Source organism: Ahaetulla prasina, chromosome 2, assembly GCF_028640845.1.
Source record: "Ahaetulla prasina isolate Xishuangbanna chromosome 2, ASM2864084v1, whole genome shotgun sequence".
Lineage (NCBI taxonomy): Eukaryota > Metazoa > Chordata > Lepidosauria > Squamata > Colubridae > Ahaetulla > Ahaetulla prasina.
In genome coordinates, this window is record NC_080540.1 from 9,436,536 (window position 1) to 9,464,289 (window position 27,754).

General features: G+C 39.8%; 2 protein-coding genes across 5 annotated transcripts in view; one reads left to right on the forward strand and one right to left on the reverse strand.

Annotated features, from left to right (window-relative positions):
* Window positions 1-27,754, forward strand: part of LOC131193532 (zinc finger protein 850-like) — a 332,320-nt gene that overhangs the window by 259,662 nt on the left and 44,904 nt on the right. The window lies entirely within an intron of this gene.
* LOC131193508 (zinc finger protein 572-like) lies at window positions 2,111-27,548 on the reverse strand. 4 transcript variants are annotated; one of them, XM_058173758.1, is made up of 4 exons: window positions 26,310-27,548; window positions 25,061-25,107; window positions 3,356-6,558; window positions 2,111-2,975 (listed from the first exon to the last, which is right to left on the reverse strand). In XM_058173758.1, exon 3 carries the CDS (start codon window positions 4,843-4,845, stop codon window positions 3,907-3,909), a length of 939 nt encoding a protein of 312 aa, XP_058029741.1. In that variant the 5' UTR covers window positions 4,846-6,558; window positions 25,061-25,107; window positions 26,310-27,548; the 3' UTR covers window positions 2,111-2,975; window positions 3,356-3,906. The 4 variants fall into 4 exon arrangements, with proteins under 4 accessions (XP_058029741.1, XP_058029743.1, XP_058029742.1 ...); XM_058173760.1 differs by lacking the exon at window positions 26,310-27,548 and adding an exon at window positions 26,221-26,241; XM_058173759.1 differs by lacking the exon at window positions 25,061-25,107.

The following is a 27,754-nucleotide window of genomic DNA, read 5'->3' on the forward strand; positions in this document are numbered from 1 at the left end:
TAAGTAGAAAAGAAATGTATAGTATCCGATTTTCTGTGCCAATTCTTGTTAGATGTCTGACGTCACTTTCTGTGAGCTTTCAGTCAGGTTTGAAGCAAGCAGATATCCCAAAATTCTTTGCAGCCATGATTGTGCTTTAGGAGATAATCAAAGGCTGCCCATTTGCAAGGATTGCTTCCTACACCTGCCTTAGTTTATTGCACCCAGAATTTGTGAGGCCAAATTAAGATTAGCCAGTGTGCAAGCCAGGCTATGAATATTTTTGAAGTGAGCCCTGGGACTCCTCCTAATACAGTGGATAACCAGTGCAATTTATTCTGCTTTACTAGGCAACTGGGCAGCATCATTTGTGAGTTACAATCAGGACAGGGTTTGGAAATCTCTGCTACCTCTTCAGTGAGGAAATTGACTGAGGGGGCATGTCCCCTCCCCATGGAATGGCCAACGAAATAGGACTATTTGGGCCTTAGTGCAACAGAGCAAGAACCAGACAGAGGTTCAAGCCACAGCCACCCAGTCACATGAGGTCTTAGCCACACCCACCCAGCTGGTCCGCTCTCCAACATTTTCACAGACCGCGAATTAATCCGTTTAAAAAGTTTGAAGAACCCTGTTTTATGTGGAGGTTGGTGAAGGGGATAACCTCCATGTGTCTTTGAATAGTGTGGTTGTGCAGCTACTCCTAAAACACAGGTAGTACAAACATTCTTGATAATTCTCCCTTCCTCCAGACAGAAGTCCGAAGAATTGCTATGCCAACCACTCCCAAATACCATTCCTTTTCCCAGTCAGGACATTCATATGGTTTCTCTCCTGTGAGAGTCCTCTGGTATATCACAAGTTCAAAATTACGACTGAACCTTTTCTCACACTCAGGACATTCAGAGGGTCTTTTGCCTGTGTGTATCCTTCGGTGTATACCAAGCTGGAATTTCGACTGAAATTTTTCTTACTGTCTGGACATTCAGAGAGTCTTTCTTCTGTCTTAGTCTTTTGGTCCATCACCAGATGGGAATTCTGATGAAAACTTTTTCCACAAACCAGAGATTCATATGGTTTCTCTCCTGTGGGTGTTGTCTAGTGTATCACCAAGTTGGAATTCTGACTGAAACATTTCCCACAATCTGGACATAAGTGCGATTTCTCTGTGTGAGTCCTCTGGGTTATTATCAGCTTGGCTTACTTGCTATAACTTGCCACATTGAGACAACTGGTAGGGCTTTTCTCTGGTGTGAGCCTTTCCATGAACAACTGGGAAGCTGTTCTGACTAAAGCTTTTGCTACATTGGGAACACTGATAGGCTTTTCTCCAGTGTGGAACCTCTCAGGCATAATCGGCCCATGAAGGGGCTGTGAAAGGACGCGCTCGGGATATGGCTGCTTTCCTGAAGAAAGCGGCACAGCTGCTTATAATTGGGGAGGACAAGAGTACTGAAGGAGCAGCTCCTCGCCTTGTGGCTGCTGCAATGAATATGAGAAGCCCAGCAAATGTTTTGAGCACGGTTAACATCTCCAGCCCAATGAGCTTAGGCCACCCGGTTACCATAACCAGCCCTTGCTTTGTCCCTGACTTCTCTGTTAACACTCACACCAGAGATGGGTTTTAGCAGGTACTGACCAGTCCTGGAGAATCGGTAGCGGAAATTTTGAGTAGTTCGGAGAACCAGTAGTAAAAATTCTGACTGGCCTCACCCCCATCTATTCTCTGTCTCCCAAATCCCAGCTGATCAGGGAGGAAATGGGGATTTTGCAGTAACCTTCTCCTGGAGTGGGGTGGGAATGGAGATTTTACAGTATCCTTCCCCTGCCACGCCCAGAGAACCGGTAGTAAAAAAATTTGAAACCCATCACTGCACCACACCTGTCAATTTACCAACTCCAGTTACTGCACCAGTGAACATCGCACATCCAGTCACTATCACCTCACCAATGAATCTCCCAACACCACTGACATTAGCTGGCCCTTTAAATATAATCCTGAGACCAGTGGAAGGCATGTCTTTCCTTCCCCAGGCATTGCCAACCTCTCCCTCCCACCCCCTGGTAAAAAAAACAACCACCTTAGAACAAAAACTTCATCCATAAAAAAATAGAAAAGGAGGCTGCTGTGTATTGTTTAATGGACTGCTAAATTGGCCACACCCACCCGGTCACATGACAAGAAGCCATGCCCACCCAGCTGGTCCAGCCCCCAACAGTCTGAAGGACCGTGAATTGACCCCGTTTAAAAAGTTTCAGGACTCCTGCTTTATGTGGAGGTAGGTGAAGGGGATAACAATGTAAGCCGCCCTGAGTCTTCGGAGAAGGGCGGGATATAAATTCAAATAAAAATAAAAAAATAACCTCCGAGTGTCTTTGAATAGTGGGTGCGCAGCTACTCCTACAAGACAGGTAGTACAAACATTCTTGATAATTCTCCCTTCCTCCAGACAGAAGTCCGAAGAATTGATACGCCAATGACTCCCAGTGTGGATCCTCTTTGGCATAATCAGCTGTATTCTATAATCTTTGCTTTTCCCACAATAGGCAGATCTGTGGTTCTTTTCTACCACTGACATTCTTGGATTCTCAAGGATATCAAAAATACTCTCAATCCCTTCTTGGATGGAGCATTGATTCAAGTTATGGCTTTCTTCCTCACAGGGCAAGGCCTGCATTATGGTCTGCCTTATCTGGCTGTCCAAGTGATCATTTCCTTCCCACTGACTTCCAGCTATTTCCCTCTTTTTCTGAATTAGGAAATTATGCCCCTTGATATTTTGATACGTTTCTTCCAGATACTCTATTTTTTTTGTCCAGCTCAAAACTTTTTTCCTGGTTTTGTCCTCCTTGTCTGTAAGCTGTTGGGGAAGAAGAAGAATTTTGGGGATTTCCGGAGGAACTAACAAGATTTTGATTGCTGCCTTGGTTTCCTTTGCCTTTTAATGCTGTTTGTGATTCAGTTCTCCACAGTGCTCTCTTTGGCATTCTTTTGCCTATAAGATTCACATAAAAGGGTTAGTTTAATTACGGTTTATAAAATGGCTGCACAATATTTCTAAAAAAACAGATCCAAAGGCATACATTAGAATAAAAGGCAAAAGTGCCAAAAGGATAACTTAACCTCTTACATTAATTATTTACATTTTCAATATACATGTCAAAAACCTGTTCAGTTATGACATTTGTTGACTTGGGTCAATCATGAGTTCATAGAATTGCAAAGAGTAATCATCAAATACACTTGGAAGTGCTGAGGACAGATTATACATATGTATATATCCCATGTTTCCTGAAAATAAGATTCAGTTTTATTTTCTTTTGGGCCCATAATAAGCACCAGGTCTTAGTTAAAGGGCACGTCTTAACCGCTTACCTTAGGACCATCGTTGCCAGGCCACCCACGGCCTGACACCTGTTGCACCACCGCCTGACTTCTTCTGCAGCCACTCACAGCCAAACACAACATAGCTTGTCGCGCAGCCCATGCAAGCTGTGTCCAAACTGTTTCTCAGCTGATTAAAACACTTTTAACTTCTGGAAGATATTTTTTTGACCAAATAATGTTTTAAAAAGCTACCATCAGCTATCCTTTTCCTTTTGGCTAAATTCCTCTAAGTGCATTTTCTTTCACTCTTTCTTCCCTTCTGAGAAGGCAGAGAAGAATGTGAGCCATATCTGTGTATATTATCCTTGCAGCAGGACGCCGTGTGGTGCCTTGGGCCATTACCACAGTTCACAACAGGGATGAATCCAGGGCCCACTGAAAATGGTAATTAGCCATTTCCATTTTCCTTTTCTCTCCACCTACACATTTAATCCTGAGAAACGTTTCAGTAAAATGAATCAGGACAAAATTCAAACAATCAATTTCTCACCTATACTTTCAATGAGAGATCACACATGAAATTCAAGCATTCTGTAAACTCATCTACTATTCCTCATATGGATTATTTTGTGTGCAATAAGGGATGATTTATGCTTGAAGTAATGTCCACAGACTGGACATTTCAAACATTTCTCCACAGTGTGAGATCTCTGGTGTCTCACCAGGTTGGAATTATCACTAAAACATTTTCCACAGATAGGACATTCAAAGGGTTTCTCTCCTGTGTGAGTCCTCTGGTGTATCACCAGGTTGGAATTATCACCAAAGCATTTCCCACAGATAGGACATTCAAAGGGTTTCTCTCCTGTGTGAGTCCTCTGGTGTGTCACCAGGTGGCAATTCTGACTAAAACCTTTTCCACAGTCTGGACATTCAAAGGGTTTTTCTCCTGTGTGAGTCCTCTGATGTGTCAGCAGATTGGAATTATCGCTAAAGCTTTTCCCACAGATAGGACATTCAAAGGGTTTCTCTCCTGTGTGAGTCCTCTGGTGTCTCACCAGGCTGGAATTATGACTGTAACATTTCCCACAGTCAGGACATTCAAAGGGTTTCTCTCCTGTGTGAGTCCTCTGGTGTCTCAACAGGTTGGAATTATCACCAAAGCTTTTCCCACAGATAGGGCATTCAAAGGGTTTTTCTCCTGTGTGAGTCCTCTGGTGTTTCACCAGGCTGGAATTTTCACTAAAACTTTTCCCACAGATAGGACATTCAAAGGGCTTCTCTCCCGTGTGAGTCCTCTGGTGTATCACGAGGTGGGAACTCTGACTAAAACTTTTCCCACAATCAGGACATTCAAAGGGTTTCTCTCCAGTGTGAGTCCTCTGGTGTATCACGAGGTGGGAATTCTGACTGTAACATTTCCCACAGATAGGACATTCAAACGGTTTCTCTCTTGTGTGCGTGATCTTGTGTCTCAGGAGGTGCGAATTTCTAATGAAAGCTTTCCCACAATCTCGACATTCATAAGATTTCTCCATGGAATGAATCCTCTGATGTATTGCCAGGTGGGAATTACAACTAGAACTTCTCCCACAGTCAGTATATTGAACGGGTTTTTCTCCTTTATGATTCCTCTGGTCTATCACCAAGTTGGAATTATAACTGAAATTTTTCCAACAATCAGGACATTCAAAACATTTCTCCCCTATGTGAGTCTTCTGGCATATCACCAGGCTGGAATTTTGACTTTCCCATAATCAGGACATTCAAAGGTTTTCTCTGTATGAGTTCTCTGGTGGTGTGAGATGGAAATTTGTAATGAAGCTTTCCCCACTAACTAGACCAGTGGTTCTCAACCTGTGGGTCGCAACCCCATTGGGGGTTGAATGACGATTTGCCAGGGGTCGCTTAAGACCATTGGAAATATGGGAAGTATACTTGCGAGTCGAAGAATCGCGCTCCAATGGTTGACTCCACAAGCCAGCTGCAGGCTTTTCAAATCGCTAGCCAAATTCGGTTTCAGGTGCGATGAATTAAAAAAGAGAGAAATCTTCGCTCTGATGTCTCCCTCTCAAGCCAGCTGCAATCACTCCCAATCGCTAGCCTAATCTGGTTTCAGGTGCGATAAACTTAATAGGGGAGGAGTCTCCACTTCAATGCCTCCATCCTCAAGGCAATTGCAAGCAGTTCAGATCGCTAGCCAATACGGCTTCAGGAGCGATAAATTCAAAATGAAAATAATTTTATGGTTGGGGTCGCCACATCGTGGGGAATTGTATTAAAGGGGTCGCAGCATTATAAAGGTTGAGAACCACTGAACTAGACAGTCATATAGTTTCTCCCTGGAGTCAATCTACTGATGCGTCACCAGACTTAAATTGTGACTGACTTTTTCCAGGATTGGGACATTCAAAGTTTTTCTCTTCTGTGTGAGTCCTCGGGTGCTTCACCAGGATGGAATTCTCACTGAAACTTTTCCCAAAGAAAGGATGTTCAAATGGTTTTTATTCTGTGTGTGCGTCCTTTAATGTCTCATGACCTGGGAATTTCTAATGAAACTTTCACACAATCTGCACAGTCATACGTTTTCTCCCTCCTGTGAGTCATCTGATGTAGCACCATGTTGCCGTGCTCACTAAAGCATTTACTGCATTGGGAGCACTTTTGTGGCTTCCCTCTTGCTTCTGGATGCTTCCATGAACCACAAGGGAGCTGTTGTGACCAAAGCTTTTGCCACATTCAGGTAATTTGTATGGTTTTTTTCTCCTCTGGCTCCTCTTGTGCATCATCAGCTGCGACTTGCAATCTGTGCTTTTCCCACAATAGACAAATCTATGGAGCTTTTCCACAGATGATATTCTTGAGGTGATAAAATATGGACAATGCCTTGTTTAGTGGTGCTTTCATTCAAGCCGTTTTCTTCCTCACAGGGAGAGGCTTGAATTACTGACTGCTCTACGTGACTTTATTATTGACCTTTTCCTCCCCACTGACCTCCAGATATTTCCCTCTTTTGCTGAATGATAAATAATCTCCCTTCACTTTTCATGTAATGTATCCTTCAGTTCTGCATAATCTGCTTATTCTTTTTTGATTTTCTCTCTTTTGTCTAACAGCTGTTGGAAGAGGAGAATTGTGTAGTTTTCTGAAGGAAATGGAAAATATTTGATTTTTGGCTTGATTTTCTTCCCTTTTCAACAGTGTTTGTTATTTACAGTTGTCCCGAGTGCTCTTATTGCCATCCTCTTTGTCTGTAAGATTCAAAGAAAAATAGAACTTTAATTGTTTATAAAATGGTTAGAGATGATATGAAAAAAGAAAAAAGTATATATTACAATGAAAAAACAAACATGCCCCAATATTAGAATAATCACATTATTGATGATCGTATCCCACATGGAGTACAACTAAGATCCATGTTCAAATATCCATTCAATCAAATTGAGTTATTTAGTTGGGTCAATCATAAATTCTTAGCAATGCAAAGTGTTATCATCAAATATATCTTGAAGTGCTGGGAATAGGTTATATAATTGTAGATATATGCATAGAGAGAAATACAGATGCAGCCACTTACATATGTATACATGGAGAAAATCTATGTCTTTCAAGCCTGCCAAATGTTGCAAAATGGTTACAGTCAAACCTTCTGAGCTAAATTTAGAGATGTGGGAGCTTTAACTGATGAAATGATGCTGAAAGCGTCTCTAAGTTTGAAGCACCACTTTTACTCATGGAAGTCCTCAGCTGCAAATAAGAACAGAAAATCCTGTCTACAACCCCTCTGGTGACATTCCCACTCAAGTCGTCCTCACTTAACCTACCACAATTGGAAGGGATATCTGCATCACCAAGCAGCTCAATCATTAAGCATGATGTCACATGACAGTGCCAACTTACATCTGTTCCTTTGTAGTTGTTAAGCAACTTATGGTGGATTGTTAAAGGCAATTTCATATGACTGTAACTTTCAATTTCCTATCAGTATGGCCACTGATTTTGCTTGTCAGAAGCTAGCTGTGAAGGTCACAAATGGGGATCATCAGTGTGGGATGACGCGGCCATCATAAATGTGCAACTATTGGCAGAACCCGAATTGGTGCAACTCCTTTTCCTAAACCTTTAAAACCACAGTGACGGTCATTGAACAAGTGCTAAGATTACCACAAATTTTGTGGACCAGGTGCACGTTTGCTTCTACTGTGCCATAGGAATTTTGAAGGCTCAGGGAAGACATGGTAAGTGAGGACTATCTGTGCAACCAAAGATGCCAAAAGGTTCAGTAGCTATTTCTTAAGAAGTGCTGGATTTGGCACAATTGAATCTGGTTAATACATGGATGGGACAGGAAATACCATACTTGTTGGCAAGACACGGAAGTAAAAAAATTTTATTCATCCATTATTTCAATACACATGTGGATTACAAACTATCAAGAGGGCAACATCAAGATGTAACGGGAGACATTAACTACCCTGATATCAACTGGGAGACAAATTCTACAGCAAGTAGGAGACCGAACAGATTTCTAACCAACTTAGCTGACAACTATGTCATCCAAAAGCTAGAGGAGGGAACTAGAGATAAAACTATACTCGACCTAATTCTTACTAATAGAGAACCGATAGAAGGAGTTGAAGTTGTCGGAACCTTGAGCAAGTGACCACGTCTTACTGGAATTCAATATAATGCAAACACAAGCAATAGACTCTAATCCAACAAGTGTCTTCAATTTTAGAAGAGCTGAAGAAATCTTATTCCATTCTTCAACAAAATGACTAAATTAGCGGACCAGTAAAATGCATTACGCACAGTATACTTAGATTTCAATAAAAAGTATCTGACAAAGAAGATGGTAAGTTTTTGTTTAAAAAAAATGTGACACAGAGACATCCATCAACACAGATGGATTCATAACTCAGTGACAAATTGTATTCAACGTGCAGTCCTCAATGGACGACACCCATATGGAGGGAACTCTGAAGCTTTGGAAAATAAATTCACCTCCTCCTCTTTGTGGCAACCTTTCAAATGCTGGAATACCACTATCATGTCATCTCTAATCCTTCTTTTCTCTAGACTAACCAAATCCAAATCCTGCAACCATTCTTGATGTCTTAGTCTCCAGGACTTTATTCATCTTAGATGCTCTTTTTTGCACTTTTTCCCAAAGTCTCAACATCTTTTTTGTAATGTGGTGATGAAAACTACATGGAGTATTCCAGGTGTGGTCTTACTAAGGCTTTATATAAAGGAGTACTAAAAATTCACGTGATTCCTCTGTCTACATAACCAAAAATTGTATTAGCTTTTTTGGCTGCTGCCGCATACTGCTGGTTCATATTTAAGCTTTTCTCCACATTAAATTTCATGTTGTTGGATAGGGCCCATTGTTCAAGTCTGTGAAGATTTTTTTGGATCCTAAGCTTGTCTTCTTGGGTGTTGGCTATTCCTGCCAGCTTAGTGTCATCTGCAAATATGATGAGTTTAGTGGTGGGTTGCTACCGGTTTGCCCCGGATTGGGGAAAGCGGTAGTGGCGGGAGGTAGAGGCTCCGCCCACCCACCCAGATGCTTCTGTGCATGCACAGAAGCATGGTGCACAAGCACGCATGCACCCATGAGCAAACCAGTAGTGATGGGTTTTGAAACCCGCCCCTGATGGGTTCCCCTTCTATTCCCTCATCTAAGTCATGTATGAAGATATGCCTAAGCAGAACTGTCTGGCATATCACTGCTCACCTCCCTCCATGTAGATGTAGTACCATGAAGGACAACTTGTTGAGTATGGCTTGTCAGCCAGTTACAAATCCATCTGTTGGTGATGCTGTCTATCTGTCATTTTTGTAGTGTATCAAAAAGTAGGTGGCACCGTTTGAGTGCTAAAAACGGTTTTTTTAGACCGCCAGCCCTGCAATTGCGTAGAGCCGCTAAGAAAGCGTAGCTCAGCAGTCTAGCGGCTCGGAAACCTCTCCCTCGGGAGAAGAGGGAGAGGTGAGCAATCGGACGGAGGTAGAGCTCCCTAAGTAGCCCCAGGAGTAATTCGTGGGGCTTGAAAGGTGAGCTCCCTAGAAGCCTGAAGAAGCTCCAGATCTGGGGGCGTCTCTGCACAAGCAGAGCAAAGCACCGCGACCACCTCTGAGATCAATATTGGACTTTAATCGAATTCTAAACCAGACAGAGCAAAAACAGGAGCACTGGTAGCTGCAAGTAACAAATCCTAACTCCTTTGATACATTGTTTTTTGTTGAAACAAACTGAGAAGGCTAGAGAAAATGGCGCCTGTGCTCTAACAGGGCGTGAAAGTGAAAATTAAGGAAGTTTTTATTACTGTCGCTGGCGAGTAGCCTTCTTAAGGCTGCTGGATTTTACGTTTAATTGAAGAGAATGAATAGCGAGAAAAGGCTAAAGAACATTGAAAGGAAAAGATTATAGAACTGTGTCTAAGAAAAAAATTAAGAAACTCGAAGGGGAAAGTTCCCTGGAAATCCCTCTGCAGCAGCTCCAGACCCAGCGTGTCTCTGCTTCGGCAGAAAGAGAAGAGAGCGACCACTTCTGCTTCAAGTGATTGTTATGATTTTTATAAGCAGACGGAACAAACACAGGAGATCAGTCATTTAAATTGCAAGTATTAAATCTGACTTCTATTTGTTAAAAAACTTTTTTTTTCTTCTTTCATCTACAATCAACATAATGAAACAAAATGGCGTTTACTTGCTGTGAAAGTGAATGGAGACTTTATCTTATTATGCTGGACTGTGGACTGTTGGATTATTTTAGTTTGTTTAAGTATTTCATAAGGGGATTCTCAGCAAGAACTTTGCCATGAAGGTTCTTTCAGAAGAATGGATTCGTGACTTTATACAGGATTATACAGAAAGAATGTATTTAATTATTCAAAAATACGAATTGATAAAAAATGGGGACGTTTTGGATGAGAGCTTGGAGGAAATTAACCAGTGTAATCAGTACTTGGAAAATGGAATGGAGGAGATGCAAGCAAAAGTGGATAAAAATGAAGATATGATCGTGAATAAACAAGATGATGTAAAGAGGCTCTTTTTAAAAAGTTTAGATGAAATGCCTGAATCTGTGTTACAAGAGGCTGCCTCCCGAACCAAAAAAATTCACAGGGTTAATGCTTTCCAAGAGTTCTCTTTCCGGACTGATGGAATATATGGCAGTCCACTTGTGGATTGTTGGACATAAGGAACTATTAGGAAATATTGTGATTGACTTTTCAAAAGGAGTAATGAAGGAAAGACAGAGACTAATGCATCAAAAAAAATGGCAAGAGACAAAAGTATTATCCTTGAAAGATGCTTTTTCTGAAATATTAACAGATAAAAATATTAGCGTTCCTGAAAGACTATATGTGAGAAAGATCTGGAAGAAATGGGTTGATTATATATTTCACATCTATCATAAAAGACTAGATATTTGGATTTATATTGGATTTTGACGAGGAAGACCTAAAGTTGAATAGATATTGTAATTTCCTGTATTGAAATTATATAATGTGTTGTATTGAATTTTAAATAGAATATTCTCGAAAGATCTTATGTAAGAAAGACTTGGGGGAAAAATTATATAGTTATAGAAGCTATAAGAGAGAGATTCTCTGAATTGGATTGGATTTTTATGCATTAGCTGGTTTTAAATACTTTAGGATTAATCTGTTCTATTGACATATATTTTATTACTATTAATTGTTAATTTTTTTGAAGGATTTTGGTTATGTAAGGAGGAAGTCAGAGCTAGAGAGGGAAAATTGGTATAATAGTTTTGGGGGGAAAATTTTTTAGCATATGTTTGTTTCATTTTTAACTATACCTTGTGTTTGTTCTGGGAAGTCAGGAGGGGAGGGGGGAGGGGGATTTGTGAAGGGTAAAGGGGGGCAAAAAATTTTGTAAAACTTTTTGAATAATAAAAAAAAGAAACTGTTTTCACTGACTTTATTATTGCAAAGTACAAATATAAAAGATGGCATCTAGGGCTTCCGGTGGCTTCCGTCTTCCCCGGAGGACGTCTGAATGGCGTCCCGAACCGAGATTCTGTAAAAGCTGGTGTAACAGCTGTTAGCCAGCTTCAAAGCTTTTCTCTGGGTGAAAGAGATTAGCAAGAGTAGCTGGATAGCAGAAGATTGCCCCAGGGGCTCTGCTTTCTTATGCAGAGTCTCGGAGGGGTGCCTGCCTAACCCAGCCCTACTCCAGACTCGGCTCGATCCTGCTAATTAGGCAGGACAAGAGGAAGACGCCCACTTCTGCTCAATTGATTCCGTTTTGAATACTAGAAGCAGACGGGGACAAACACAAGTGATCGATTACTGGGGAAGCAAGAAGAGAGCTGACTTCTACTTCTTTTTTAAAAAAAGGGGGAAACTTTTTCTCACTTTAACTTAGTGAAGGAAAAATGGCGTCTGAGAGGAAGTGGATTGCAGGCTGCTTGTGAGAGAAAGCGAAATTCGTCTTTGTGGATTTTAGCTGAATAGAAGCTCTCCATAGGAGGCAAGGTGGAAGTTTTTATTTTACAACTTTAATTTGAGACTTTTTGAGACTTTGAGATTTTACAATTCTAACTAGAGACTTTACTTAAATTAAAATGGCTTTTAAGCCACCAAAAGCTCCCATGACGAGAAGGGGGTCTGAAACTAACTTGGAAGATATGTTAAAGGAACAGAACAGAGTTTCTGAAGAAAGATTTAAAGAGATTATGAATAATATTCACGGTGTGAAGGATCAACTTAGGGAAAAAATTAAAGAGACTAATAAAAAAATTAGAGATGATTTATTGATGGTTTTTCAAGGTTTGGCAAAAAATTTGGAAGTAATGGAGGATAAAGTGGAAGTAATTAGTCAAGCAAATCAGTATTTGGATAATAAAGTTGGAGAGCTCCAAAATAAAGTGGATAAAAATGAGGACCATCTCGTGGTATTGCAATATAGAGCGTTGGAGAAGGCTTTGAGAATTAGGGGTCTCCAGGATCGAAAGGAAGAAGATATTTAAAAAGTTATATCAGAAGCCTTAGCTGAAATGTTAGGAATGGACCCTCGAGAAGTTGATTTTCAAATTGATAAGGCATATAGGGTTAATTCTTGGGTAGCGAGGCAGAAAAAGCTCCCAAGCGACATTGTAATTTATTTTTTGACTTCTACAATAAGAAATCAGATTTTGCAAGCTACATACCAAAAGAAATTGCAAATAGGAGAACAGGAGGTGTTGGTTTTGAAAGAGATCCTTGCTAAAATGTTAAAGGATAGAAGGGATTTTAGATTTTTTACACAAGAGCTTAAGAAGCATCAGATTCAATACAGATGGGAGGTTCCAATTGGCTTAACAGTATTTTTTCAAGGCAGGAGATATCGAATTGATACTGAGTTGAAAGCAAAAGATTTTCTTTTTAATGTATTGAAAGTGGATGTAGAAACAGTGGATAAAAGTCTTCAAGAGAAACAGAGTGGGGAAGTTGAAACTACACCTGTGATGTCAGTACCTCAAGAACAACCGCAAGAACAAAGAGTGACAAGGGGAGCTATTAGGCATAAGGAGATAGAGGAACAACTTCAAAGACAGGAACGGGATTCTACTACTGAAGCTGTGGGAGGAGCCAAGCCGAAGAGTGAGAGTCTTCAGCTAATTGCTCAGAAGCTTCAAGAGGCCAGTGATGGCAAATAAATTTTTGACATGGAATGTTAATGGTTTGAATTCAGCACAGAAAAGAAGAAAACTATTTCATTATTTGAAACAATTTAAAAACGATGTGATATGTTTGCAAGATCACTTGACAGCCGTCTCCAGGAGAGCTTTCCACCAGGTTCGCCTGGTGCGCCAGTTGCGCCCCTTTCTAGACCGGGATGCCTTATGCACGGTCACTCACGCCCTCGTGACGTCTCGTCTGGATTACTGCAATGCTCTCTACATGGGGCTCCCCTTGAGGGGCATCCGGAGGCTCCAGTTAGTCCAGAATGCAGCTGCGCGGGTGATAGAGGGAGCCCCTCGTGGCTCCCGCGTGACACCTATCCTGCGCAGACTGCACTGGCTACCTGTGGCCTTCCGGGTGCGCTTCAAGGTTTTGGTGACAATCTTTAAAGCGCTCCATGGCATAGGGCCGGGTTACTTACGGGACCGCCTGCTGCTACCGAATACCTCTCACTGACCCGTCCGGTCCCACAGAGAGGGACTCCTCAGGGTGCCGTCGGCTAGGCAGTGCCGTCTGGCGACGCCCAGGGGAAAGGCCTTCTCTGTGGGGGCTCCCACCCTCTGGAACGAACTCCCTCCAGGACTTCGTCAACTTCCGGACCTCCGAACCTTTCGTCGCGAGCTCAAAACACACCTATTTATTTGCGCGGGGCTGGGTTAGTTTTTTAAATTTATTGGTTTTAATGGGGTTTTTAGTATTTATATTGTTTTAATATTTTGGCTATTGAATAAGTTTTTTATGTGTTATTTTAAATTGTATCTATATGTTTGCTTTTAATTGCCTGTGAACCGCCCTGAGTCCTTAGGGAGATAGGGCGGTATATAAATCTGAAAAATAAATAAATAAATAAATAAATATAAAATTATCAGATCAGAAACATTTGATTAATTCGAAATTAGGTAAACATTTTGTTTCTTCTGCTCCGAATAAGAAAAATGGTATAGTTATATATTTGAAGAAAAATATATCAGCTAAATTAATTGAAACGGACATTCAAGGAAGATATATTGCTATTGAATTGATTTTAGAAGGAAAAAAGACACTTGTGATTGGCATATATGCACCTAATCAACAACAAGAAAATTTTTATAAACTGTTACATGAAAAATTGACTCTTTGGGACTATAAAACATTTATTATATTATGGGATTGGAATGGTGTAATGGATATTAGAAAAGATAAAAGAACTCTTTCTAAGAAAATTCCTATGCATGCAAAACTGCCTAAATCTTTTTTTGATTTGATGGAAGATTTTGAGTTGAAAGATATATGGAGAAGGCAGAATTTTGATGATAGAGACTATACTTATTTTTCGGACAGGCACCAATCTTTTTCACGTATTGACTTTATATTAATTACCAATGACTTGCTTTCTAGGGTTAAGAAAACAAAGATATTTCCAAGGTGTTTAACTGATCATAGTCCGGTATGGATGGAGTTGCAATATGAAGGTGGAAGATGATCATGGAGAATGAATGAAAATTTGTTTAGATATGAGGATAATGTAAATCAATGTAAAAAACAAATGAAAGAATTTTTTGATTATAATTTGAATATGGGAACTTCGATAGAAATGGTGTGGGACGCTGGCAAGGCCTTTATGAGAGGTAATTTGATATATATTAATAATAGAGGAGAAAATTACAAAAACAGCGTAGGGATTTAGAAGAGGAAATTCAGAGGAAACAACAATTACTGGTATATAATCCACATGATTTAAAAATTAATGAGGCGATAAAGATATTACAGAGTCAATTTAATATGTTAATGGCAGATCAGGTGGCAACCAATATACAATATGCTAAACATAATACTTTTTGTAATGCCAATAAATCAGGGAGGTGGTTGGCTTATATGTTAAGAAAAAGACAGAAAGCACGTGCTATTGAAAGAATTGAATATAAGGGTAAAGTGAGATTTCAACAGGATAAAATTAAAAAAGCTTTCTTGGAATATTATACAAATTTATATGCCAGAGATACAATATTGAATATGGATATTGATAAATATTTGGAAGAATATAAGGTTAAAGGTTTAACTAATGAACAAAGGGAAGAGTTGAATCGGTCTATAACTTCTGAGGAAATTATTTTGGTAATAAAGCAATTAAAAATAGGGAAATCCCCGGGCACAGATGGACTTACAGCAATATATTATAAAAAGTTACAGGATGAGATAGTTGGTCCACTTATGGAGTTATTTAATCAGATACTGATGGGAGGAGGAGTGCCACCATCATGGAGGACTACTTTTATTTCATTGATACCAAAAGAGGATCAGGATTGTACTAAGCCTGGGAATTATAGACCGATTTCACTCTTGAATAATGATTATAAGATTTTTGCGAAAATAATGGCAAATAGGTTAATGGAAATTGTACAACAAAGGATTCATACTGACCAGTCTGGTTTTATAAAAGGGAGACAAATGAGGAATAATGTTAGGCAGATAGTGAATTTATTGGAATATTTGGAAAAGAAAAATCAGATTCCAGCAGCGTTTATATTTTTGGATGCAGAGAAAGCTTTTGATCGTTTGCTTGGGAATTTTTATTTAAATTAACAGACAAAATGCAATTTGGAAATGGTTTTATAAGAATACTTAGGGCAATTTATGGAGAGCAAACAGCTCAGATAATAATTAATGGTAGTTTGACAGATAGTTTTAAAATTGCGAAAGGAACAAGGCAGGGGTGTCCTTTATCACCTTCATTGTTTATTTTGTCTTTGGAACATTTATTGGATAAGATAAGAGAGTTAAGGGAGATAGAGGGTATTAGAATTAGAAGACATGAATATAAAGTCAGAGCATTTGCAGATGATTTGGTTGTTATGTTGACTCAGCCTATAAATTCGAGTGTATATTTGTTGGAAGTAATTAATCAATATGGAAGGGTCTCAGGGTTTAAAGTGAATCAAAATAAAAAGTGTTAACCAAAAATATGATTAAGAATCAGAAAGAAAAACTAGAGGAAATAACAGGATTTGAAATTGTAAAAAAGGTTAAATATTTAGGAGTTTCTTACTTCATCAAATGTAAAATTGTATAAGAATAATTACGATGTGTTATGGAAAAAAATTCAGAAGGAAATGAATACTTGGAAAAAATTACAATTATCTTTGTTGGGGAGAATAGCAGCTATAAAAATGAATGTTTTGCCTAAATTCTTGTTCTTGTTTCAGATGATACCAATAATTAAGAAAGACAAAAATTTGGAAGAATGGCAGATTGGAATTAATAAATTTATATGGGAAGGGAAAAAAGCGAGAGTCAAAATGAAAATAATGCAAGATACACGGGAAAGAGGAGGATTAAAAATGCCTAATTTAAAATTGTATTATGAAGCAGTTGTTCTTTCAGTAATAAGTGATTGGTTTAATTTTACGGAGGAAAGGATTTTGAATATAGAAGGTTATGATTTATTATATGGTTGGCATGCATATTTATTGTATGATAAGAAAGTAGATAAAGCTTTTAAGAATCATGTGTTGAGAATTTCTCTTCTGCGTGTCTGGAAAAAATATTATTATAAGTTAAATTATAAAATTCCTATATGGGTTAGTCCTCGGCATGCAGTAGAGAATATAAATATAGAACAGGAACAAGAAATGATTACTTATAAAGATCTTTTATATAATGAGAGGGGAAATCTACAACTAAAATGTTTGGATACATTAAAAGAAGAAGGGAGGAATTATACTTGGTTTCAATATGGACAGTTAAAGGCTAGATGGAAAGAAGATCAGAAAATTGGTATTATTCAAAATGAAGAAAATTTGGTTAAACAAATTAGAAATCAAACCCAGGGGCATATAAAGAGATTGTATACTGTGTTGATAGAAATAGATTCTGAAAGAGATTTAATAAAGGATTGTATGATAAAATGGGCACAGAATATTCAAGAACCAATAATGTTGGAAACATGGGAAAAAATTTGGGTTAGAAATGTTAAATTTACGCAAGCGCAGAATTTAAGGGAAAATTTTTATAAGATGTTTTACAGATGGCATTTAGATCCTAAGAAATTATCATGTATGTATCCAGATATGCAAGCGAAATGTTGGAGATGTAATTGTGATGATGCTACATATTTTCATGTATGGTGGACTTGTAAGAAAATTAAGTCTTTCTGGATAAGAATTTGGTGGATTATGCAGAATGTTCTGAAGAAGAAGATAAAGTTCCTACCCCAGTTTTTCCTTTTGGGAATAACAACGGACTATACAGTGATTGAGACTAAGTTGATTTTGAACTTAATAACAGCAGCAAGACTGTTGATTGGACAATATTGGAAGAAAAAAGAACTACCCACAATAGAAGAATGGATATTGAAAGTTTCCAATTTGGCTGAGATGGCTAAAATCTCAGCCTTCTTGAAAGACAATACTCAAGAAAAATATTTAAAAGAATGGAAGAATTGGATTGATTATATTCAAAATAGATATCAGATTAAGAAATTTCAGATTGCCTTTGAATGAAGGACGTTGTTTTTGATTTTAATGGAAGAAGTCAGGTTATGTGAGAGAGAAGGATTATAATTGTGTTAGATTTTTAAAAATTTAATGTATGAATGTTTGTTTATTGAACTATACCTTGTGTTTGCTTCGGGAAGTCGGGGGGGGAGGGGGGTTTTGGAGGGAGGGGGGAAGGAGGGGGAGGAGGGAAGGGAGGGGGAAAAAGTTAATTGTTGTTGTAAAACCTTTTCAATAAAAAAAAATGGCATCTAAACAAATAAAACCTGGTCTTTCTAAAAGTGTTGGAGGTTCACCAGCCCATATGGCTGATCCAAAAATAGTGAATTTGGAAGCCTTACAAGATTCTTTGAAAGAATTTATGAAGGAATCTCTGAAGGAAGCGCTAGAGTTGCAAACATCAGTTATTGAGGAGAAATTTAAGGAAATTACAGAGGAGATATCAGAAGTCAAAAATCTGGTTGAGGCAAGAAATAAAGAGATTAGAGATGACATTGTGTTAGCGTTTCAAGGTTTGGCAACAAATATGGTCCAGCTGGTGAAAGGGTGGAAGAAATTAGTCAATCTAATTTGAATTTAGAAAATAAAATGGAGGAAGTTCAGACTAAGGTGGACAGGGCTGATTAAGAAATGATTTTGCTACAATATAGATCGATGGAATTTGCACTGAGAGTGAGAGGCCTGAAAGAAAATAAACAAGAGATTTGAGAGAGATCTTTGCAGAGGCCTTTGCACAGATTTTGGAAGAACAATCAGCAGATCTTGCATTTCAAATTGACAAAATTTATCGTGTTAACTCCTGGGTTGCCAGACAGAAAAAATTTGCCAGGAGATGTTGTGATTTGTTTTACAACCAGGAGGATTAGAAATGAAGTGCTACAGGCATTGTACAAGAACAAGATTCAAATAACAGGCCAAGAGGTATTAGTGCTGAAAGAAATTCCACCCAAAATGTTAAGAGGTAGGAAGGAGTATGCCTTTTTGGTGAATGAACTGAGAAACCGACAGATGCAGTTTAGATGGGATGTTCCAGCTGGAATATCATTGATATATATGGGTCAAAGATATCGTCTCAATACAGTTTGGAAGGCAAGAGATTTCTATGTTAATGTATTAAAGGCTGGAAATCCACCATCTCCAGAAGCCAGGAGGAAGATGGAGGGAGAAGGAATGCAGGCACAAGCACAAGCTGTGGACGTAGCTGTTGATGAAAGTTTGCTGCAACTTCCGGATACATTTCAAATATCAGAAACCCAGGGAAAAATAGAAGAAGCAAAGGAACAAAGAATGACTTGAGCAGCTACTAAACGTAAAGAACAAGAAACAAAGAGGCAACAATTGCAAGTGACAACCCAAGATTTTACTAAAACAGAAGCTGTGGGGGGAGCAAGGCCTAAAAGGAAGATGGGGGAAGATTTCTAGGTGATGCTCCAAAAGCTTTAAGGAGCCAAGAATGGGAACTAAATTTTTATCCTGGAATGTTAATGGTTTAAATTCACCACAGAAAAGAAGGAAGATATTTCATTATTTGAGACAATTTAAAAATGATGTAATTTGCCTGCAGGAAACACATATTAGAATATCTGATCAGAAATATTTGATAAACTCTAGACTTGGCACTCATTTTGTTGCATTGGCTCCAGAAAAGAAGAATGGTATAGTTATATATTTAAAGAAGGAATTAATTACTAAATTAATAGAGACAGCTCCTCAAGGAAGATATATTGCAATTGAGCTTTTAATGGAAGGGAAGAAAATACTTCTAACTGGATTATACGCGCCTAATCAACAACAAGAATTTTTTTTTAAATTATTGCACAATAAAATAACATAGTGGGATTATAAGACATCTATACTAATGGGAGATTGGAATGGAGTATTGGATACCTGTAAAGACAAAAAAGGTTTATCACAAAAAATTTTAAGTCGAGCAAAATTGCCCAAAGCTTTTTTTGATATGATGGAAGATTTGGAGTTGAGAGACATTTGGCGAGAACGGAACCCTGAAGAAAAGGATTTTACATTTTTCTCCGATAGACATCAATCTTTCTCTAGGATTGATTTTATATTAATTTTTTAATTACTAATTCATTAATTACTAATGATTTTCTTTTCAGGGTGAAGAAAACGAAGATATGCTCAAGAATTTTGTCCAGTATGGATAGAATTTGATCAGGAAAAGGGCGTTAGGAGATCCTGGAGGTTAAATGAAAATTTGTTTAGATATGAAGATAATGTTAAAGAATGTAAAAGACAAATGAAGGATTTTTTTATTATGAATATGCATAGGGGTACACCTATGGAAATGGTCTGGGATGCAAGCGAGTTTTAATAAATATGAATAATAGATATAGAATTAAACAGCAGAAGAAAACGAAGATATGCTCAAGAATTTTGTCCAGTATGGATAGAATTTGATCAGGAAAAGGGCGTTAGGAGATCCTGGAGGTTAAATGAAAATTTGTTTAGATATGAAGATAATGTTAAAGAATGTAAAAGACAAATGAAGGATTTTTTTATTATGAATATGCATAGGGGTACACCTATGGAAATGGTCTGGGATGCAAGCGAGTTTTAATAAATATGAATAATAGATATAGAATTAAACAGCAGAAGAAACGAATGAAATTAGAAGAAGAAATTAAAAAAACAAAACAATTACTTGTCTCCAATCCAGGAGATAAAAAAGCAAAAGAAACTATAAATATGTTACGAGAGCAGTTTAATATGTTGAAGGCTGATCAGGTGGCAACTAACTTACAATACGTTAAGCATAATACATTTTGTAATGCCAATAAACAAGCTAAGTGGCTAGCATATGTAATAAGGAAAAAACAGAAATCACGAACTATCGCAAAGATAAAATTTAAAGGTAAAGAAGTATTTCAACAGAATATGATTAAAAAGACTTTTTTAGAATTCTATATGCTAGTGAGTCAATTCAAGGTATAGATATAGATATTTACAGAAAGAAAATACTTGTGAACTAACAAGGGAGCAAAGGGAAGGATTGAATCAACCTATAACTTCGGAAGAAATTACTTTAGCAATTCAACAGTTAAAAATGGGTAAAGCCCCAGGAACAGATGGATTAACAGCTGTTTATTATAAAAATTTACAATTCAAAATGGTAGAACCGCTCAAGGATTTATTTAACAAAATCCAATTTGGAGGAGATGTGCCTTCATCTTGGAGATATGCGTTTTTCTCATTGATACTAAAGGAAGATCAAGATTGTAGCAAACCAGAAAACTATAGACCAATATCGCTTTTGAATACTGATTATAAGATCTTTGCTAAAATATTAGCAAATAGACTAATGGTAGTTATGAGACAAATGATTCATAATGATCGATCAGGATTTATAGAAGGTAGACAAATGAGATATAATGTGAGACAGATTGTAAATGTATTGGAATATTTGGATAGGAACAACCAGGTCCCAGCAGTGCTCTTTTTCTTGGATGCTGAGAAGGCATTGAATTGGCAATTTTTATTTAAAATATTAGAAAAGATGCAGTTTGGGGAACATTTTACACAAGCAATCAGAGCAATATACCAGAGACAAACAGCACAAATAATAGTTAATGGTAGCTTAACAGAAACTTTCAGAATTAAAAAGGGGACAAGGCAGGGATGTCCTTTGTCCCCATTATTATTTATTTTAACTTTAGAAATTTTACTGAATAAAATACGCAGGTCAAGTAAAATAAACGGAATTAAAATAAGACATCAAGACTACAGCTTAAGAGCATTTGCAGATGACCTGGTTGTTACCTTATCTCAACCAACACAATCGGTTACATATATGATGGATATAATTAGTCAATATGGGAAGGTATCTGGATTTAAGGTAAATCAACATAAGACAAAGATAATAACTAAAAATATGACTATAGACCAAAAGGAAGAATTAGAAAGAGCAATGGGATTTGAAATAGTGAAAAAGGTTAAATACTTAGTAGTATATACCACAGCCTTGAATGTGAAATTATATAAAAATAATTATGAAGTGTTATGGCAAAAAGTGCAGAAGGAAATGGAGAATTGAAAAAAGCTACAACTATCATTGCTGGGAAGAATAGCAGTAATAAAAATGAATGTTCTGCCTAGGTTCTTATTTCTGTTTTAAATGATACCAATACTTAAAAAAGATGCAAATTTGCAAGAATGGCAAAAAGGGATTAATAAATTTATTTGGACGGGTAAGAAACCGAGATTGAAACTAAAAATAATACAGGATGTATGTGAAAGAGGGAGTCTCAAAATACCTCATTTAAGACTATATTATGAAGCAGCTGTTCTGTCACTAATCAGTGATTGGTTTAACCTAACAGAAGAAAGAATATTGAATGTGGAAGGTCACGATCTTTTATATGATTGGCATGCTTATTTATTATAGGTCCGTTATTTATAAGGCCCCCCTCATTTCAGATCTGATACAGGAGGGGGGTGCGGACCTGATGGGCATTACAGAGACCTGGCTGGGCACAGAAGGGGGCGTGCCCCTCAAGATGTGCCCACCGGGCTTCCGTGCATTTCATCAGTTGAGGGTTCAAGGCAGGGGTGGGGGGGTTGCGGTTATTATGAATGAGAGTTTGGATCCGAGGGAGGTCTCTGTCCCGCAGACAGCTGGCTGTGAGTCTCTCTTTGTGCGGTGGGGCCATGGGGTACAGATGGGTTTACTGATCACATACCTGGCTCCCTGCCACGTGACAGCAGCCCTGCCCGAGCTGCTCGACGTGATAGCCAAGGCGGCAGTTGATACCCCCAGGCTTATGGTCATGGGGGATTTCAATGTGCTGTCGGTAGGTGAGTCATCGTCGTCAGCTCGGGAGTTCATGGCCTCCATGGCAGCCTTGGACCTGACCCAGTTAGTGAATGGGCCCACACACACTGGGGGACACACGCTGGACTTGATTTTTGTCTCGGGACAGTGGCTGAATGATCTGGATGTGGGGGATTTAGTCATTACTCCCCTGCTGTGGACAGATCATTCTCTCCTTCGCCTAGACTTTTGGACCGCAGACCCTCACCGCAGGGAGATGGAGCCAGTTCGTTGGTTCCGTCCCAGGTGCCTGATGGACCCGAGTAGGTTCCTGATGGAGCTTGGGCCATTTCCTGAGGAGCTGGCCCACAGCTCGGCCGAAAAACTCACTGCCACCTGGGAAAGGGCGGCGGCGGGGGCTTTGGACCCTGTCGTGCCGATGCGGCCTCTGACCTGGCGCTGCTCTCGACCAGCTCCTTGGTTTACTGAGGGGCTGAGAGAGATGAAGTGCCAGAGAAGACGCCTAGAGAGCGCTTGGAGGGCCAGCCACTCCAAATCTGACCGAACACTAGTACGGTCACATATTCAGACCTATTTAGTGGCAATAAGGACGGCGAAGCAAGTATACTTCGCCGCCCTTATAGCATCGGCAGATAACTGCCCAGCCGCCTTGTTTAGAGCGACCCGCTCCCTTCTGTTTCAGGGGGCTCGGGAGGACCCCTTGCAAGGTCGGGCTGAGGAATTTGGAAGTTATCTGCACGATAAAATCGCTCAGATCCGGGATGGGTTGGACACAGATTGGGTAGATCCGGACGGGATGACGCGGGTACGTCTTGAGAACATTGTTTGGGCTGAGTTTGATCCTGTAACTCCCAATGACATGGACAGAATACCGGGGATGTTGAATGCCACCACATGTTTATTGGACCCGTGTCCCTCCTGGTTGGTACTGGTCACCCAGGAGGTTACACGAGGCTGGCTCCAGGGAATTATCAGCGCTTCTCTGAGGAAGGGAGTCTTCCCAGCCGCCTTGAAAGAGGCGGTGGTGAGGCCCCTCCTTAAGAAGCCTTCCCTGGACCCGGCTATTTTGGCTAATTATTGTCCAGTCTCCAATCTTCACTTTCTGGCGAAGGTTGTAGAGAGTGTGGTGGCTTGGCAACTCCCCCAGTACCTGGAGGAAACTGTTTATCTAGACCCGTGCCAGTCCGGCTTCAGGCCTGGGTACAGCACAGAGACGGCTTTGGTCGCGTTGGTTGATGATCTCTGGAGGGCACGGAACAGAGGTTGTTCCTCTGTTCTTGTCCTGTTAGATCTATCAGCGGCATTCAATACCATCGACCATGGTATCTTGCTGTGGCAGTTGGAGGGCTTGGGGGTGGGAGGCACCGTTTTACGGTGGTTCTCCTCCTACCTCTCCGACCGCTCGCAGACGGTGTTGACAGGGGGGCAGAGATCGACCCCTAGGCAGCTCACTTGTGGGGTGCCGCAGGGGTCGATTCTCTCACCCCTCTTGTTCAACATCTATATGAAGCCGCTGGGAGAGATCATCTGTGGTTTCGGGGTGAACTGTCAGCTGTATGCTGACGATACTCAACTGTACATCTCCACCCCAAATCACCCCAACGAAGCCGTCGATGTGATGACTCGGTGTCTTGAGGCTGTTCGGGTCTGGATGGGGACGAACAGGCTCCGACTCAACCCATCCAAGACGGAGTGGCTGTGGATGCCGGCGTCCCGGCACAGTCAGCTTACTCCATTGCTGACTCTGGGGGGCGAATCGTTAGCCCCCAGGGAATCGGTGCACAATTTAGGCGTTCTCCTGGATGCACGGCTGTCTTTAGAAGACCATTTGACAGCCGTCGCCAGGGGAGCTTTTCATCAGGTTCGCCTGATTCGCCAATTGCGCCCTTTCCTGGACCGGGACACGTTATGCACGGTCACTCATGCCCTCGTCACTTCCCGTCTGGATTACTGCAATGCTCTCTATATGGGGCTCCCCTTGAGGAGCACCCGGAGGCTCCAACTGGTGCAGAATGCGGCCGCGCGGGGGATTGAGGGAGCTCCTCGTAGCTCCCATGTAACACCACTCCTGCGCAGGCTGCATTGGTTGCCGGTGGTCTTCCGGGTGCGCTTCAAGGTGTTGGTTATCACCTTTAAAGCGCTCCATGGCATTGGACCGGGATATTCACGGGACCGCCTGCTGCCGAAAGTTACCTCCCATTGTCCGGTATGTCCAGTGCGCTCCCACAGGGAGGGTCTTCTTAGGGTGCGGTCGGCTAGCCAATGTCGGCTGGCGGCCCCCAGGGGAAGGGCGTTCTGTGGGGACCCCGGCTCTATGGAATGAGCTGCCGGTGGGACTCCGTCTCCTCCCTGATCTCCAGACCTTTAAACGCGAGCTCAAGACTTTCTTCTTTCACCAAGCGGGGCTGGCCTGATTGATTTTAGTATGGGAGGTTTTAGTGGGTTTTACTAAGGTTTTAGTTTTGATAAATTTTAGCTAATATTTTAAGTATACAGCGATTGAATCAGTTTTTTAAACTTGATATTTTATTTTAATTTGTTAGGTTTCTTGTCGTTTTATTGGCTGTACACCGCCCTGAGTCTTCGGAGAAGGGCGGTATAAAAATATGAATAAATAAATAAATAAATAAAATAAAAAAGTGGACAGGATTTTTAAAAGTCATGTACTTAGAAGTGTTTTGTTGCGGGTTTGGAAAAGGTACCAATATAAATTAAACTATAACATTCCCATATGGACAATCCCTAGGCATGCAATAGAGAATATAAATATAGAACAAAAACAGGAAGTGGTTACCTATAAAGAGCTCCTCTTTATTCAGGAGGGTAAACTACAGTTGAAACCTTTAAATATAATGAGAGAAGAAAGGATAAATTATACTTGGTTTCAATATGGGCAGCTGCAAGCTAGATGGAGAGAAGACCAAAAAATTGGTATTATGCAATATGAGGAAAATCTGGTAAAGCAAAGTAGAGATCAAAGCCAATCGCATATTAAAAGGTTATATAATGCATTGATAGAAATAGATTCAGAAATGGAATTAGTTAAGGAGTGTATGACAAAATGGGCACAAAATATTCAACAACCTATAATGATGGAAACATGGGAAACAATATAGGTTAGAAATGTTAAATTTACACAAGCTCAAAACTTGAGAGAAAATTTTTATAAAATGTTTTATAGATGGCACCTAGATCCAAAAAAATTGGCATGTATGTATCCGAATTTGCAAGCTAAATGTTGGAGATGTGATTGTGATAATGCTACTTATTATCATCTATGGTGGACTTGTAAAAAAAATCAAAGCATTTTGGATTAAAATTTGGTGTATTATGCAAAATATTTTGAAGAAGATAAAATTTACCCCACAATTGTTTTTATTGGGTATAACTACAGACTGTACATCAATAGAGACTAAATTAATTTTAAACTTAATATCAGCAGCCAGACTACTGGTGGCACAATACTGGAAGAAGTAACAACTGCCTATTATTGAAGAGTGGACATTAAAAGTAACGAATTTAGCAGAAATGGCAAAAATTTCAGCATACCTGAAAGACTATTTACAAGAAAGATATATAGTGGAATGGAAAGGATGGATAGAATATATTCAAAACAAATATCAGACTAAAAAGTATCAAATAGCATATGAATGACCAGAAAGTAATAATTGTATTTGTATACAGTATTCTTTTTTCTTTTTTTATATGAAATAAGGGAGTTATGGTTCTAGGGGAGGGATGGGAGATTATGAATAATTAGCGTATTTTATCTTATGATTGGTAAATACTATACCCTGTATTTGCTCTGGGAAGTCCGGAGAGAGGAGGGGGGTTGGGTGAAGGGGGTGCAGGGTGGCGGGGTGGAGGGAGGAGGAGGGTAATTATTTGTTAAAATTGTGATAAAACTGTTTAATAAAAAAAAAAGTAGGCTAGAGGACATCAACCCTGACTGACCAGTTGCTTCTCTGCTTCCAGGCCGTGGAGGGAAACGAACAGCCCGACTTGCTCCCGGACTCTCCTCCCACCTGCTGCCCTCAACTCACCTGCCAGCTGCTGCTTCGATCCTTGGAAGAGCAGAAAAGCCGCTCTGCACTCAAACTTCCTCCCATGAACCATCCGGAAGAGGAAGTTACTCTGTTTCCTGGCTCTTCTCATCCTAGAATGAGCAATGAAGTACTTGATGGTTTTAACTCTCTAAAATCAAGCACAGAGCCCGCCTAATGTATTGCCTGCTTTCTAGGCACCGATCTGGCCCCCTTGACTTCCATCTCCAGATAGGAAACGCTTATCTCTACCTAAGGGGTCTGCAAGATGTTTATACTGATTAAAGCTATCAAGTCGTTTTTGACTTCTACCAACAGACCTTTGCAACTGAGCCAAGTGAAAGAGTGAAATGTGATGCTAGTTAAGCTTGTGAAGATTAACTATGTGCTCAGCCCTAAAAGTTAATGACTTTTTTTTACAGAGTTACACAATACGTTTTTTGGTGGTGTGTCTCAGTGGAGATCAAAGCCTCTCTACATCCCAAATCTTTATGACGTATTTAATGTGGCTCTCAAGGATTTAGGACATGGCAACACCATCAGGTGAGAGTCTCCAGGGGAGCCAGTTTCATTCCTGCTGGCCAGGGCTGCATCCATGAGCACCCAGCATGCCATGTTCATTCCTGAAGGAGGAAATTGTATATCTGCTAAGTGCTAAATGCCATTTTCTTCTGTAAATTGGCCTGCATGGAAGTCTCCATTAGATCACACAGAGAGAAAAAGTATGCAGCCTAGAAAATGGGGTCTAAGAAAGTGGGTGTGATAATCTTTATTTGGTAGAAATGTTTCCAAAAAGGATTTGTAAAAAAACAAAAGGCATAATATAATGGTCCTTCAAACCACATGGCTATCTGTTCACCAGGCTAACTATTTCAGAAGGACAATGCCATTTTTAATACAGATTTAATAAGGTATGGGTGATGATGATGATGATAGCAATATTCCAGTATTTGAGGGGCTGCCACAAAGAAGAGGGGGATCAACTTATTTACCAAAGCCCCAGAAGGCAAGACAAGAAACAATGGATGGAAACTAATCAAGGAGAGAAGCCACCTGGAATTGGGGAGAAACTTCCTAACTGTGAGGACAATTAACCAGTGGAACCAATTGCCTTCAGAAGTTGTGGGTGCTTCACCCCTGGAGGTTTTTAAGAAGAGATTGGACAGTCACTTCTCTGAAATGGCTGAGCAAGAGGTTGGACTAGAAGACCTCCAAGGTCCCTTCTATTTCTATTCTATTCTATTCTGATGATATTGGCTCTGAACTCTGTTGTGTGAAGGAATCTGGAATAAAATAACCCCACAATGTTATTGATTCCCTTTTCATTCAGAACTCAAGAAGGCATAGAAAGCACTTCCTGGGTAGCAAGCTGTCATTTACAGGGTAAATGTCCCCCAGACAGCCTACCTATCTACCTATTGTGATATACTTTTTGCCTCTCAATA

Excerpts from the sequence above, each read along its gene's own strand:
- LOC131193508 (XM_058173759.1), bottom strand. The coding sequence starts at position 4,845 with ATGGAGAAATCTTATGAATGTCGAGATTGTGGGAAAGCTTTCATTAGA.